Source organism: Arvicola amphibius, chromosome 3 (assembly GCF_903992535.2).
Source record: "Arvicola amphibius chromosome 3, mArvAmp1.2, whole genome shotgun sequence".
Classification (NCBI taxonomy): Eukaryota; Metazoa; Chordata; class Mammalia; order Rodentia; family Cricetidae; genus Arvicola; species Arvicola amphibius.
The window spans coordinates 10,494,980-10,510,978 of record NC_052049.1 but is presented as its reverse complement, the minus strand read 5'-3'; the positions used below and the strand labels follow the sequence as shown (position 1 = coordinate 10,510,978).

Sequence of the window (15,999 nt, the reverse complement as noted above, 5' to 3'; positions counted from 1 at the left end):
GTACACCACGTCACGTGCGCATGAGGCCAGCTCCGCCCTGCTGCAAATCCTTTTTCTTTAGCTGCCTTGAACTCTTTTTTTTTTTTCATGCGCTGTGCTGGGATGCCGGCTGATGTTGGCTTTGTCAAGTTGTTCAGTTTTAGGTAAGAGTCTCAGCATAGCAACTAATTTATCAGAGAATCCCTAGGGGCATATTATAACACAGCCAAACAGATTTTCTTTTCTTTCTTTCTTGTTCTACCCCACCCCCCGCCTAATTTAAAGGCAAATTTACCGGTTGGCTTTAAATGAATAAATAGTTGCACATGGCTAGCAAAAGCTGGAGGCCAATATGGAGCATCCCAGAACCCTAGCCCGAGAGCCTGCTGGACAGCCAGGCAGTCCCTGCCACTCGCTGCATTTTCCTCAGGGGCCATAGATCTCCGTCGTCCCTGGAAACCCCTACGGAGATGCTCATTCTGGGAAACCTTCCTTCTGTTCCTCTGAGGCAGCGACATCCCATCTGAAACAGCTCCCTGCACCTCCCTGCCAGTCTTGAGGCCACCCCGACACCGGGGCCCTCCCAGCCCGGTTTTCCCGGGAGCTCTGCGCCCGGTTCCCAACTCTGGAGAGCGCGCTCACGCCGCCTTCCCGGGTCCTCCAGGGACAGCGTCACCCAGCCCGTGCAGCCCGGAGTCCGTGCCCTGCTCCACACTCGGCGCTCCCGGCCGTGGCAGCGCCGGGGTCCCACGCGGGCAGGGACGCGAGCGTGCTGTGCGAGCGCAGCGCCCCCCGTGGCCGGGCCTCACGCAGCGGAGCTGGGAGGCGGTGCCGGGCCGGCCCCCTCCTGGGTCGCCAGCGGTGTCGCGCCTCCGCCCGCCCCTGATTTCCTCCGCTCGGCGGCGGCGGCGGCGGCGGAGGCGCCTCGTGCGCGCGGTTATTTATTTATTTCCGGGCCCAGAGCGCTTATAATGGAGCCGCTGTCAGCAGAAGCTCCTGCTGCCGCCGCCGCCGCCGCCGTCCCTGTCCCTCCTCTCTTGCTCCCCGGCAGATCTTTGTTGTGTGGGAGGGCAGCGGGGATGGACTTGAGCTTGCGGCTCTCCTGCTAGAGCAGCCGCGCTTGGAGAGGGCGCCGTCGCCGCCAGCAGCCGCCGCCCCAGGCCCCGCCGGCCGCGGCCTCCGTCCCCGCGCCGCGCTCCGCGCGCCTCCCAGCACAGTGCCCTCGCGGCGGCAGATGTGTGGGGTCAGCCCACGGCGGGGACTATGGTGAAATTCCCGGCGCTCACGCACTACTGGCCCCTGATCCGGTTCCTGGTGCCCCTCGGCATCACCAACATAGCCATCGACTTCGGGGAGCAGGTAAGCCCGGCCGCGCCCGGTGCGTCCCGCTCGCCCGGCCTCGGCCTTGAACGCCCGACGCTGGGGGATGCAGGAGGAGGGGAGTCACCTGCTCCGAAAACCCCTTTACCCTGGAACATTTGACATGGCTTTGCAGCTTGCCGAGGGTGACTTTTTGCAGCACCCCGCTCCATATCTCCGCAAATATTGGAGACTTTTCCCAGCTTTCTCTGGAAAATGGCAAGCGACGGGGTGATGGGGACCATCGCCTATAGAAGGGGGTTTCGTGCTTGGGATGAATATTATGTAATTTGTGATTATGTAAACCTCGGGCCCAGAACTCCATGTAGTTTCTAGTACCATTATGAGTGTTGGCTTTTTACTTGCACTTCGTTGGTGGTGATAGTGATGGTGGGAGAATTTGCCTTACAATGTCTCCAAGTTGATTTCCCACGTACTTCCAATTTTTTACGTCTTCGCTCATAGCCTAGAATAAGGTTTAGGGCTGTCCTGAAGGTGCCTTGCTTAGCGGACCACTGACTATCTCTACTTTAAGATTTCTGTTTCCTTCTTTCTCCACCCCCCCCCTCCCCCCCACCCCGGAGCAGTAAAGAGCAGGACCACATTTCTGGTGTTGTCTTCTCGTCCTTGTTCCCTTTTCATATTATCTCTGTGTGGCGTCATTGCCAATTTGGTGCTGCAGACTCTCTAGCGGCTGGGAGGCACGGGTACCCCACACTTGACCTGTGGGAACTGTTTTTTTGCAGGGCTTCCAGGCGGATGAAGTTACATCCTAAAGCCCGGGAGAGCATTTGGGGATGGGAGCTGCATCTTTTTAGAAGTCTAAGATAGACCTACTTTTGCAAATGGGCTCCTTCCCCCGACCCCTCCACCTTGCTTCAAAGCAGTGGGATAAGCGCTCTTTTGTTCGCGATGGGGATCCTTGTGTTTGGGGATGGAGGAGGGAGAGAGGAATTCTAGACAGTTACTGGGTAGGCAGGTGTAGTCCACCTCTCTGTGGGGAGTGGTGATTCACGTGCGAAGGTGAAGAGGTGATACACGGAAAACCAAGGATCTGCTTCTTATGCCTTGGAGTAGGAAACGCACGATTATCAAAACATGTCATCAAGGCCAGGGAAAGCGTTTTAAATGTTTCATGGGTAGATTTTGTTTGTAATTATAAACATCAGTTAGTGATTTCCTCAGAGACTGTTGCCAAACTTTTAGAGCAGAAATTTAGACTCCACTGAAGAGTTTGGGCACGGCACATCGCCGATCACATAGAGGACTCACACAAGGGTCTCTGAGCATGTGTGTTGTAGGGTGCCCAGTAGGAGACCTGTAAATCTATTCCTAGCTTCCAGATTCTCTGCATGAACAGTATAGGCTTCTTTGTCATTTTATAGCTTGTGGGGGAGGCTACACAGTACCTAATTACAAAAACTGTTCTCAGCTGGGCCTGGAGGTACTAAGCTGGGCCTCCCAGGACTAAGGAGGCAGAGGCAGGTGGATCTCTGAGTTCAAAGCCAATCTAGGCTACAGAAAAAGTTCCAAATCAGCCAGGGCTGCAAAGTATGACTCTGTATCAAAAACAAAAATCAAAAGACAAAAATACAAAACCCACAAACCAATTTATTATCACATTAAAAAAAATTGACAGTCTTGAGAAATAGAGATGCATGGAGTTCTCCCCTGAACAAGAAATTTATGTAGAACAAAATCACTGTTTTAAAAATAATATACATAAGCCAGGTGATAGTGGCGTACTCCTTTAATCCCAGCACTTGGGAGGCAGAGACAGATGGATCTCTGTGTGTTCAAGGCCAGCCGGGTCTACAGAGAGTGTTCCAGGACAGGCTCCAAAGCTACACAGAGAAACCCTGTCTCGAACAAAACAACAACAATAATTATACAAACACACACACACATAAGCATTATAGCAAAGAATGAAGATATATCTATTTTTACAGAAACTGCTTTTAATATATATGTATATATATATATATATCCTTATATATATATCCTTTTAGTCCCATGGTTGCTGCTTGATAGTCCGAAGCATTAATCACTTTCATTATCAAGCAAGTGCTTAAACTATCATTTGATATATTGATCATTTGTTATATTGATGCATGTTACATTTGAGGGACGGACGAGAGGTCTAGGTGTGGTAAATCTCATCCCCAAGCGATACACAGATAGTAAATGGTAGACCTAAATTTCAGGTCCACACCCACCTTGTCCCTTATTGGTTCTGATGGTCACCTCCTCCACTCCAGGCCGCCCAGTGATAATTCCTCAGCTTTCTCGGAAATTTAGAAATAAGTTCTAGCTTTCCAGATCTCGTCCTAGGCCCAGATTTAATCTTAGCTGCCATATTTCGAACCTTTAAAATTTTGTTTATTCATTTATTGGTTTAGTGAGAAACACGCACATAGACACATGCACATACACAGAGAGACAGAGAGAGACAGAGAGAGAAAGTGCTTCACAAAGTGCCCTGTGAAAGTCAGAGAGCAACTTGTGGAAGGCTGGGCTCTCTCCATCGTCGTGTGGGTTCCAGCGGCTGAACTCAGGTCGTCAGGCCTGGCAGCAAGCATCTGTACCAGCTGGGCCACCTGGCCAGCTCCCATATTTTAAACTTGAAAGTCTCAACAGATAGAGGTAAATTGTGAACGAGTGCTCCCAGGAGAGGGAAACTGCAGCCCAGACACTCACGTGAGAAGAAATGATCCCTCAGGTAATACGATGGAAACAATATTTAATTCTGGTAAAGTTGGCTTAGTCTTTGGCTGAGGAGAAAGAGTAAGAAACAGCCAATACCTCATAATAAAGTGATTGAAGTCAGCCTTTACCACAGAACAATGTTGATTGCTAAGGAAAGAAGCAAAATGAATGCTAGGGTATTTTTTATTTTAGAGTTTTATTTATTAGTAAGGGTGTGTGTGTGTGTGTACATATACATGTGAATGTATACCATGGCACACATGTGGAGGTCAAAGGACAGCTTTTGTGGAACCATTTTCCCCCCACCTCTGGGTGGGTTCCTGCTGCCAGACCTGCGGGAGCTTCACCCGCTGAGTTGTATTGCTCATCCTAGGGTATATTTTAAACAGCATTTGTCTTTTATACTACCTGGGTGTCTATTTGATCATCAGGTACAGAGTCCCTGATTTTTCTTGAAGCCAGGTTCACCAAGTGTCTTAGTCAGGGTTTCTACTGCTGTGATGAAACACCATGACCAAACGCAAGTTGGGGAGGACAGGGTTTACTTGGCATCCACGTCCACATCACGGTCTATCATTGAAGGACGTCTGGGCAAGAACTAAAACTGGGCAGGAATCATGCAGAGGCCATGGAGGGGTGCTGCTTACTGGCTTGCTCATCATGGCTTGCTCAGGCTGTTCTCTTATAGGACTCAGGACCCCCAGCACAGGGTGGCTTCCCCACAGTGGGCTGGCACCTCCCACATCAATCACTAATTAAGAAAATACCCAACAGTCTAGCCTACAGTTAGATAGGATGGAGGCATTTTCTTAGTTGAAGTTCCCTTCTTTCAGATGACTATAGCTGGTGTCAAGCTGGCACATCGAGTTAGACAGAATAAATAGCTATTTCAATAGGTAACTAATCACACTTAAAATGTTAAGGGTGACTTGAATAAAGACTGTTGCAGCTGTTCCTAAGATAAAATTGGTTCTGCCCAGCATCAGATTATCCTCATTCTGACTCTAGGTAAGATACCCTTCCCCACCAGAGACAGGAGTTTGCTACATAGCAAGCTAGACTTGAACTCTTGATTCTCATGCCTCAGCCTCCTAAGCTCTGAGACTAGAGGGATGTGCTCTTAGGCCAAGCAGATATTTCAGATGGCTCTAAAGGAGCCACTGAGTTTGGTAGAATTCCATGTGGTCGTCTCACAGTGTGAGCCACCTGACATGGGTACTAGGAACCGTCCTCTGGAAGCAAGTGTCGTACATATGCATGTATAATGTTTCATAGGACACAGAAACATTTTCCACAAATAGTTTTAAAATATTTATGTATCTGGGGATGTGTCTTAGGAGTAGACTGCTTGTATAGGATGCTCAAAGACGTCTCCTGGCTTCAATCCTTAACACTATCACCCCTACCGCACCAAAACCAACCAACCAAACAAGCAAACAAATAAATAAATGTAAGGAAAAAGAAAACCCCACCCTGCTACACAAACAGAAGCCCTACAAGTGTTTAAGTGTGACTTTAAACAGCGGCGTAATAATTTCACTTGACCTATGAACATGCTTTAAGTCTCTTTGCTGTATGTTACCCTGTTGTTTAAACAGTGAGGTTTCTTGTTTGTTCTTTTGCAACACAAAGTTTCGATGGACATCTCACTGTTAGCAAGCGCAGACTGTGCTCCGTCTAAGGCCCTGGGCTCTAGGCCTGGCTTTTGTGCCTATTTCAGTTTGTCATTCTTACATAGAAAATGAGGTCATGTTTTTCTTACGGTCCATATTTAGTCAAGGACAGTGTGACCTCCTTAGTGCTCCCTGTCACTTCTCTCCCATGCTTCCAGTTCTCCTCAGTGGTCCGTCTGCACTTAAGTCCTTCTCTTTAGGTTCCCCGGGAAAGCATGTTGTTTGGGGAGCCGCAAAGGTATAATCCTGCGGTTGGTCTGTCTATTTCCTCATTTACCGAGGAGGCTTGATGAGCATCTTAAATGGTACTCTGTCAGTTTGCTCCTTTCCAAGCCTGTCCCTCCTGCATGCAGATCGTATCTACACCTCTTTCTAGTAACAGAGGAGTTCTTAAAACTGATTTTGTGGCGTAGAGTGTGATGTCATTTCTGGTATGGGAGTACTTGTGAGAGGGGGCACACTCAGCTGGATGTTAGTGATAATTTGGTTTTCATTTCTTTCTAATCTTCCTTGTTTGGTTTGGGGTGACTGAGGTGGTCATAGTGTAGTGGGGTGATGGAAGTGGTCATGGTGTAGTGGGGGTGTAGAGTGGGGTGACTGAGGTGGTCATGGTGTAGTGGGGTGTAGAGTGGGCTGACTGAGGTGGTCATGGTGTAGTGGGGGTGTAGAGTGGGGTGACTGAGGTGGTCATGGTGTAGTGGGGGTGTAGAGTGGGGTGATGGAGGTGGTCTTGGTGTAGTGGGGTGTAGAGTGGGGGTGATGGAGGTGGTCATGGTGTAGTGGGGTGTAGAGTGGGGTGACTGAGGTGGTCATGGTGTAGTGGGGTGTAGAGTGGGGTGACTGAGGTGGTCATGGTGTAGTGGGGGTGTAGAGTGGGGTGACTGAGGTGGTCATGGTGTAGTGGGGTGTAGAGTGGGGTGATGGAGGTGGTCATGGTGTAGGGGGGTGTAGAGTGGGGTGACTGAGGTAGTTATGGTGTAGTGGGGGTGTAGAGTGGGGTGATGGAGGTGGTCATGGTGTAAGGGGGTGTAGAGTGGGGTGATGGAGGTGGTCTTGGTGTAGTGGGGTGTAGAGTGGGGTGACTGAGGTGGTCATGGTGTAGTGGGGGTGTAGAGTGGGGTGATGGAGGTGGTCATGGTGTAGTGGGGGTGTAGAGTGGGGTGACTGAGGTGGTCATGGTGTAGTGGGGGTGTAGAGTGGGGTGATGGAGGTGGTCATGGTGTAGGGGGGTGTAGAGTGGGGTGACTGAGGTAGTCATGGTGTAGTGGGGGTGTAGAGTGGGGTGATGGAGGTGGTCATGGTGTAAGGGGGTGTAGAGTGGGGTGATGGAGGTGGTCTTGGTGTAGTGGGGTGTAGAGTGGGGTGACTGAGGTGGTCATGGTGTAGTGGGGTGTAGAGTGGGGTGACTGAGGTGGTCATGGTGTAGTGGGGGTGTAGAGTGGGGTGACTGAGGTGGTCATGGTGTAGTGGGGTGACTGAGGTGGTCATGGTGTAGTGGGGTGTAGAGTGGGGTGATGGAGGTGGTCATGGTGTAGGGGGGTGTAGAGTGGGGTGATGGAGGTGGTCATGGTATAGTGGGGGTGTAGAGTGGGGTGACTGAGGTGGTCATGGTGTAGTGGGGGTGTAGAGTGGGGTGATGGAGGTGGTCATGGTGTAGGGGGGTGTAGAGTGGGGTGACTGAGGTAGTCATGGTGTAGTGGGGGTGTAGAGTGGGGTGATGGAGGTGGTCATGGTGTAAGGGGGTGTAGAGTGGGGTGATGGAGGTGGTCTTGGTGTAGTGGGGTGTAGAGTGGGGTGACTGAGGTGGTCATGGTGTAGTGGGGGTGTAGAGTGGGGTGACTGAGGTGGTCATGGTGTAGTGGGGTGTAGAGTGGGGTGACTGAGGTGGTCATGGTGTAGTGGGGGTGTAGAGTGGGGTGATGGAGGTGGTCATGGTGTAGTGGGGGTGTAGAGTGGGGTTACTGAGGTGGTCATGGTGTAGTGGGGTGTAGAGTGGGGTGACTGAAGTGGCCATGGTGTAGTGGGGGTGTAGAGTGGGGTGACTGAGGCGGTCATGGTGTAGTGGGGGTGTAGAGTGGGGCGATGGAGGCGGTCATGGTGTAGTGGGGGGTGTAGAGTGGGGTGACTGAGGTAGTTATGGTGTAGTGGGGGTGTAGAGTGGGGTGATGGAGGTGGTCATGGTGTAGTGGGGGTGTAGAGTGGGGCGATGGAGGCGGTCATGGTGTAGTGGGGGTGTAGAGTGGGGTGATGGAGGTGGTCATGGTGTAGTGGGGGTGTAGAGTGGGGTGATGGAGGTGGTCATGGTGTAGTGGGGGTGTAGAGTGGGGTGACTGAGGTGGTCATGGTGTAGTGGGGTGTAGAGTGGGGTGACTGAGGTGGTCATGGTGTAGTGGGGTGTAGAGTGGGGTGACTGAGGTGGTCATGGTGTAGTGGGGTGTAGAGTGGGGTGACTGAGGTGGTCATGGTGTAGTGGGGTGTAGAGTGGGGTGACTGAGGTGGTCATGGTGTAGTGGGGTGTAGAGTGGGGTGATGGAGGTGGTCATGGTGTAGTGGGGTGTAGAGTGGGGTGACTGAGGTGGTCAGGGTGCATGGGGGAGGGGAAGAGATCTTGGGTGGATATGTAACTCCTTCACTGTCTTATTAAGCTGGAGACAATAAACCCTGCAAAATTCTCAGTATACCATGCCAGAGAGACCTAGGGGAATCTTCATGTTTTAAAAAAGATTTGTATTAGGTATTCTTGTGAGTCCTGTGGCTCTGGTAGTCACTCTGGAGATTAAATAAAGGTTATTTTCTTCAGTTTTACCTGGATACAAGTGGCCCACACCAGTGAGTTTTCATAACAAGTAAAGCTTGTCCTTTTAAGAACAAGATCTTTTCTTTTTTAAATTTAAAAGCTAATCTCATTAAACAATATTTGTCCATATTGTGTATTTCTCTACCTTATGAAATATAGTTTGCAAAACATAGTGCAACATTCTTGGCAGCCTGTGACTGTCTCTGCCTTGTGCTACACAATCAGGGTTGGCCATGATAGTGATGTTCAAAATATTCCACAGTGTAATACAAGCCAATAGGAATTGACTTTGCCCAGTCCTGGCCATTTGTGGGCACTATTCCTATGAGCTTTGGAGATCCTTGGATGTGTGATAGAACTTGAGTTTAAAAAAAAATTAGGTAACGTATCTGATTTTATTATTTTTCACCAGAGAATTGATATCCGATGTGTATGTAGCGTGTCTACCCAACCTCTTGAATAGCAGTGATGAAATGGAATTAAAATAACCAGCTTGTTGAGTTTGCCTTTAAATTTTCTGCCTTGGATCTGGTTGGTGTCCAGGAAGCCAAAATTAATTAGACTGCCAGGCAAAATAAAGAATAAATGACTCTGGTTGCCTCTAGTGATACATTTTCTTTTGTTCATTTTGCTTCTCTTCTAAAGGAGATCTACAGTCATTGTCAGTGACGTAATTTATCTTTTTTTTTGTCCTTTATGGTTTTTGGTTCTTTCAGAGTTTTAAACAATATATTTAATCATGCTCAATCCCTCTCTCCCTCCTCCATACATCGTTCCATCCCTACCCAAACTACTTTGTGTCTTCCTTTTATTTTTTAAGTGTTTAAACCCACCAAGTGCAATTTGTGCTATTCACGTACTCTGGGATGTGTGGCCTTCCACTGAAGAGTCTTCAGACCACCATGGGTTACATTCTTTTTTTTTTTTTTTTTGGTTTTTCGAGACAGGGTTTTCCTGTAGTTTCTAAAGAAACAGGACTTTGTCTCTCCTAGCGGCTACCAACTGCTAGTACCTCCCTTTTCCGTGCTGGAGTTTTGTTTGTCCTGAGGGTCCATAAGTCTTGGGCATACTGTCTTTTAACTACTTTGATATCTTATGTGCAGTTGCCTGCTGTATCCAGAAAGCATGGCTTCCTTGTCATCATCCACTGCCTCAGACTGTTACACTCTTTTCTGTCCCCTCTTCCTGAGCCCTGGGAGAAGATGTCCCGTTTAGCGCTGAGCACTCCATAGTCTCTTATCTTCTGCACCCGGATCAATTTTGGGTCTTTGTGTTCATCTATTGCCAAAGAATGCTTTTCTGATTGGGGTTGAAAGATGCACTGATCTACAGGTATCCCAGTAAGTCATTAAGAGTCAGTTTTATATATGACGTCGGTTTAACAGAGTCACAGTAATAGGTTCTCCCCTGGTGCCTATGATCTATCTCGACATTGGTTCTTGGCCTGATAATGGTGCCAAATATGGGTTTCATCTTGCGGAATGGGACTTAAATCCAGTCCGAATTCAGGTGACATTCAGGCCACTAGTGCACCAGTGGGAACATCTTGTCAGGTTGGTCATCGACGCAACTCATTGGGTTCACAACTAGATATGACTGGTAACTTGTTTTCTCCCCGAGGAGTGTGGCTAGCACCTTCCAGCACTGTGAAGGCTGGTCGGTAGGAGTGAAGTTTCCTGGCGAGTACCAGCTTTATTTCTCAATGACTCATGCATAGGGAGTCTTAAGCCATAGGGTCTTTGAAGTTATAGAGGATAACAAGGGCCCTGGCAATAGTCTGCGACGTTTGGGGGTTTGTGAAACCTCCCTGACCAACAACTCCAAAGGAGGCAACCATTCTTAACATTGTGGTGTCTGAAGGAGCATCGTTGCCCCATTATAGGATAACGCTATTTGAACTCCACATATGTGTATATATTAGGAAACTTCTACGGTAGGAGAAAATGTCATTAATGTTAGTTATCCCTCCCCTATTCCATTATCTACTCTGCCCTTCTCTCTGCCTCCCCATTAAATCCTTCTTGTACCTTTTAGTCCCTTTCAACTCTTTATACCACTGTGTTCTATCTCCCTGTCTTGAAATCCCATTGACTCCTTAGTTATTTTTCTGAACTTTGTGGGCATTTAAAATGCTACACATATACCTAAAGATTATGAGAAGGACCCCAAAAGCACAGGTAGTAAGACCAGCAGTTAATAGATGGAACCTCGGGAAGCTAAAATGATTACCTACAGCAAAGGACACCATAGTTCAAGGGATGAGGCAACCTCTAGGATGGGAAAAATATCTTTACCAGTTATATATCTGACAGGGGGTTAGGATCTAGAATATACAAATAACTTAAAACACTGAGCATCAAGAAAACAAGCAACTCAATTTTAAAATAGGTCATAGAACTGAACAGAGTTCTCAACACAAAATACAAATGGTCGGTAAACTTAAACAAAAAAAATTTCACCATCCCTAGCTCTCAGGGAAATGCGATTAGAACTACTTTGAGATTTCATCTTTTTTCCAATCGGAATGGCTAGGATCTGTGAAACAAATGGTCACCAAGGCTGGCATGGATGTGGGAAAAGAACACTTATTCACTGCTGGTGTGGGTGCAAACTGGCACAGCCACTGTGGAAATCAGCGTGGAGGTTCCTCAAAAAGACGTAGATCTATTCCGTGATCCGGCTCTGTCCGCCTTGGCCGTATACCCCAGAGATAACCGCTCATTCATATTCATTGCTCTGCTAATCAAATCGCCATTAAATAGAAACAGCCTAGATGTCCATCCAGTGACGGATGGGTAGTGAAAGTGTGGTACACTTACAAAGCGTAGTCTTAGTCCACTGTTAAGGGAACCAAAATTATGAAATTCTCAGGTAAATGGATGGATCTGGAAAGCAGCGGAGGGCGATAGCCCAGACCCAGAAAGACACACATCGTGTTTTCTCTCCTTTGCCGGTGTCAGCCTTGAATATACACCAAGCCATCTTACAAGATAAGATATCATTGCTTTATTTGATGTAGCCCCCACCTTCAAATTGTCTAGGTCCTGTTTAAGAAAATTCAAGAGGAGCGTCAAGAAAGCTCATGAGGTAAAAGGTGCTGGCCACCAAGTCTGATAATGTGAGTTTGATCCCCTGGACCTATGGTGAAAGGGGAGAGCCAACTCCTGCAAGTTGTCTTCTGGCCTCCACATGCACAATGTGGTTTGTACACATGCATGCATGTGTGCGTGTGTGGGCATGCACACATGCACGCGCGCGCAGACACACACACACACACACACACACACTAAAATAAAATCAGTGAAAGAAAATTCATATGAAACTCCTTAGCAGCCAGAGTAGGTAAGAGAGGCTGTCTGATTGGCCGGTACAGTTTACTACAGCCCAGGCAGCACAAGCAGCCTGGGTAACTGCAGCTGCGCATTAATCTGGTGCTGGCAAAGCAATGGCAGCATGCTTGTATCTACATCTCATCAAGATGAGATGAGGCAGTCCCTTGCCTCTTCTTCCGGATGCCTTTGTCATCAAAGTGGCCAGCTCAGGTCTCCAGAGGTAAAAGCAGGCAACCAGATGGATAGAGGGGCAGGCTTCAAACCCAGCCTTGCAGGTTTGGTTTGATCTGCTTTTGCTACTCCCAATGACTGTTCCTAGTACAACCACCAAGTTGCACAGCGACGCTGTGAGAACAGATGCATTTAAAAGGACAATGGCAACATTTAAGAGTTATCTCAATCAAGTAACGCGGTTTCTGCTTTATCACTGGATGGGGTGGCTTTTTCGTGCCAAAGTGGTTTTGAAATCCATCCACTTGTTAGAGCAAAGAGGTCATTTATTCTGAGATATGGATTTGCCCTAACAGCCTGTGTATTTAGATCAGGACTGGTGCAGGGTCCCTAGAGCTGGGTTGACAGTTCTGCCCCTAGAAAGAGCTGTGTATCCTACGTAACTTAGGTCTTAGAGCTTAGTGGCCTTTACTTGTTTTTAGATTTTTTGTTTGTGCACTTTTCATTACTCTTGTTTGTTTGTTTTTGTTTTTCGAGACAGGGTTTCTCTGTAGTTTTGGAGCCCATCCTGGAACTAGCTCTTGTAGACCAGGCTGGCCTCGAACTCACAGAGATCCGCCTGCCTCGGCCTCCAGTGCTGGGATTAAAGGCGTGCGCCACCACTGCCTGGCGACTTTTGTTTGATTTGAGATGGGGTTTCTGCCATGCTGTCCTGGAACCCATATACCCCCTCCCTCGGCCTCCCCGGTGCCGCTGCGATCACAGACGTGCGCCACTACACGGCGCTCTCAGTTTTAATTTTTTTTTAAATTTATTTATGATATTTTCACGGGATTAGGTTGGCGAGATTTTCATTGGTCCTGACATCTAGGGCTGATTTCACCCTCCCGTGGGTTGACAAAGGGTGCGACTCCTTATCATAGACCTCAGGCAAGTGAGGCTCCATCCACACCTAGCCCTTGGTGCTGCAACCACGCCCTGGCTGAGCTGGGGGGGGGGGGTGGAGGCCTAAGGAGGTGTTTGGGGGTGGGAGGTGTTCAGAGTGGGAATCCTGAGTTGGAAGTTCCTAAGGTAACTAGAGAAATAAAACTGGTACACTTGGGGGCACTAAGTTGGAACAGCAACCAGAAACGGAAGGTCTGGTGGTAGAAGATTCTCCCTGGAAGCAAGAGGGGACTAGCATGGAGGGTGGAGCGCAGCCTTGTGATTACAGGGTTGAGAATGTGAGGCGTTGCTTATTTTCAGGGACCCTAGGAAGAGTATTTTTGGCCTGTTGTTTCAGGTTCTGAGCTCCATGGGAGCCATTCCCTGGAGAGCTGGCATTAGTGATTCTTCAGCTCAAATGATAGTGCATCTGTAAGTGGCTAGCTCTACCGCGTCCCCTGCTTGCTTTTCTAAAATAGAACAGGGAGCAGGGGAACCTGGAGGCCCTGGCTGTCCTTTTCTGGTTCTGGCTTGCCTTAGGGCTTAGGTGCAGCTGTTTTGTACTTCCAAGAACTCTCTAAGATAAGAAGTTTGCTCTTTGGTGTAAACAAGCTTTGACTGTTGGCCCCTGCGGAGGTCAGGCAGGGTAGAGACCAATTTACTAGCAAATTGACAAAAAAAAAAAAAATTGACTTGGGGAGTGGCTCAAGTAGTTTAACAGGAAACTCATCATGGCTAGGTGTGGGCTAAACTTGTCCTCAAACTTGTCACAGAGTAGAGTCCTGTAGCCATGAGCCGTGGTTCATAGGAAGAGGTACCTTTCTTCACTTCGTGGTTTCAGCCACGGTCAATGCCACAGTAATAGCAGTCAGCCTGGTAAGGGCCAAGGCCTTGTTCCCTTCACTTCAGGCCTCACTCACTCCACTGCCTTAGGTCCTTCCAGAGACCTTGCTCTTGCCTCACCTGATACCTGTCCTTGAGCCTGACTTGCAACCAGGTGTGCCTTGTTTCTGCTCCTGGGCGGAGGTCTGCCGCTCTCCACACCACCCATCAGGCCAGGCAGGTGGTGACAGTACAGGTGGTTAGCCCACGTGTCTCTAACAGACCTTCCTAGGCACAGTGGCACTTACACAGGAAAGAGAAAGGAGCCTGGGCTGAAATTTAGGACTAGAGACCCAACCATGGTCCCCAAGTGAAAATGGCAGTGCGCATCAGCAACAGCTGCAGAATATACTTTGGTTTTCAGAAATTCTTAGTTTGTGTCTTCTTCTAGAGGGTCAGGGGGGAATGTTTTTCTCTTTTAAAAAGTGACATGTAATTTTACACACACACACCTGAAATTTGCAGCTCTTAGGCATACAACTCCATGCAATTTGACAAAGAGCAAATACATGCCTGTGCGTAATCCACACCTATCAGGCTGCAAAACCATCCTATCCGATCATGAAGTTCCCTGGTGCCCCTGTGACCACCTGCACTGGAGGCAGCTGCTATTCTGATTTCTGTATTGGTCTTTGTAACTGCTCATGCAAACGGCATATGTATTCAGTCCCTGAATAACTAAATTTGGAGCCACTTGTTTATGAAAGTATTTTTTGTTATGCGCAGATCACGGAGTCCTCCAAAAACCAAGTAGGAGACCCAGCCCTATATGTGTCCAATGTATTGGCACAATCGGAGAGTCCCAAGCTCAGCTGGGGTTGAGTTTTTATAACAGCAGAGGTTAGGGTGAGGGATTTCTAAGATTTAGGACCCCTGATTGGCTGACATTTGTCTAGGGGTGTCCTGGTGAAAAGCAATGGGTGTGTGCTGGCAGGTGATCCTGGTTGGAACTTTAGGAATTTCCTTTGGAAGATCTATTCCTGGGTGGTCCCAGTTTGTGGTCTTTCTTGGAACCAGGTATTTCCTTAGGGAAAACTACTGAGATTTAGGCCTTTGTTGAGCTTATCATGGCTGGGTCCTATTTTATCATTATTTAACTTTGAAATATATTTTAAAAATGAAATACGATATACATATGTTTTGCATACATACATACCATAATAGACTGTTATTCAGGCTTAACAATAAAGGAAATTTTGTGTGTTATATTGTGTTAGGCGAAATATGCGAAACACAAAAATAATTGGATGATTTCACTAATAAGAGATAACTACCTTAGTCACAGTCATAGGGATAAGGTACACACTGCTTGCCAGGGGAGATGGGATTGAAACTGCTTGGTGGGTATAGTGTAGAATTTCGATATGAGGTGTTAAACTTCTGGAAATTGACCTCAGTGGTGATTGTACAATGAATTTATTCAACATCACTGATGTGTATGCTTTAATACCCTTACAAGGATAAACGTTTATATTTTTTCTCAATTAAAAAAATATAAATAAGCATCATAAACTAGTGGGAAAGTGTTTTTTGAAGATCCCCTTTTAAAACGAGCGTGCTACTTATATTTGCCTTTCAGGCAGCCTTCTTTTTATTGTCAAAGAAGGAAAAGACTGGGCCTGGTGGCTGGCAGAGGCAGGGGGGTGGGTCTCAGAGTTCTGCCTCCCCACCCCAGCCTCCCACTCCTCTTCTACATAGGGAGTTCCGTGTAGCCAGGGCAACACAGTGAGAACTTGTCCTCAAACCCACAGTAACAGAAGACAAACTTCAAATAGAAAGTGAAATTGCATGTGCTTCCCACCTGGATGTGCTCCTGACCACATCCATGTTCCTCCTCACCTGTTGTCTGGGCATGTGCTTTGGAAAGAGAAAAGAGTCTCCCCATCTATGCTCGGTGACTCCACTTGGATTACATATTCATTGAGTCTGAGGCCTGGTGTTTCTAGCGTTGGGTCACATGGACATGCAGTAGTTTATCTAATCTCTCCTCTGTGGCCAGGCTGAGTCTCCTTTATCCCTGTTACTGCTGATGTAAAGCCTTTTTTTTTTTTTGTATGTAGAAAGCTTTGTATAAGTTGATTATTTTTTCATCACATGTATGTGTAATATGTGTGCCAGGACTCTTTAGATACTACATGTAATTGTGGAACGTTGCCTCAGTTTCTCTTGGGGGACC

At 47.7% G+C, this 15,999-nt stretch overlaps 1 protein-coding gene across 1 annotated transcript in view; it reads left to right on the top strand.

Moving 5' to 3' along the window:
- Nucleotides 1-1,001: 1,001 nt before the first annotated feature.
- The window catches only part of Ankh (ANKH inorganic pyrophosphate transport regulator), a 137,344-nt gene continuing 122,346 nt past the window's right edge, over nucleotides 1,002-15,999 (top strand). Inside the window, exon 1 of the mRNA XM_038323387.1 lies at nucleotides 1,002-1,338. Coding sequence (XP_038179315.1) covers nucleotides 1,243-1,338 — 96 coding nt within the window. The 5' untranslated portion in view covers nucleotides 1,002-1,242. The remainder of the gene's footprint in view (nucleotides 1,339-15,999) is intronic.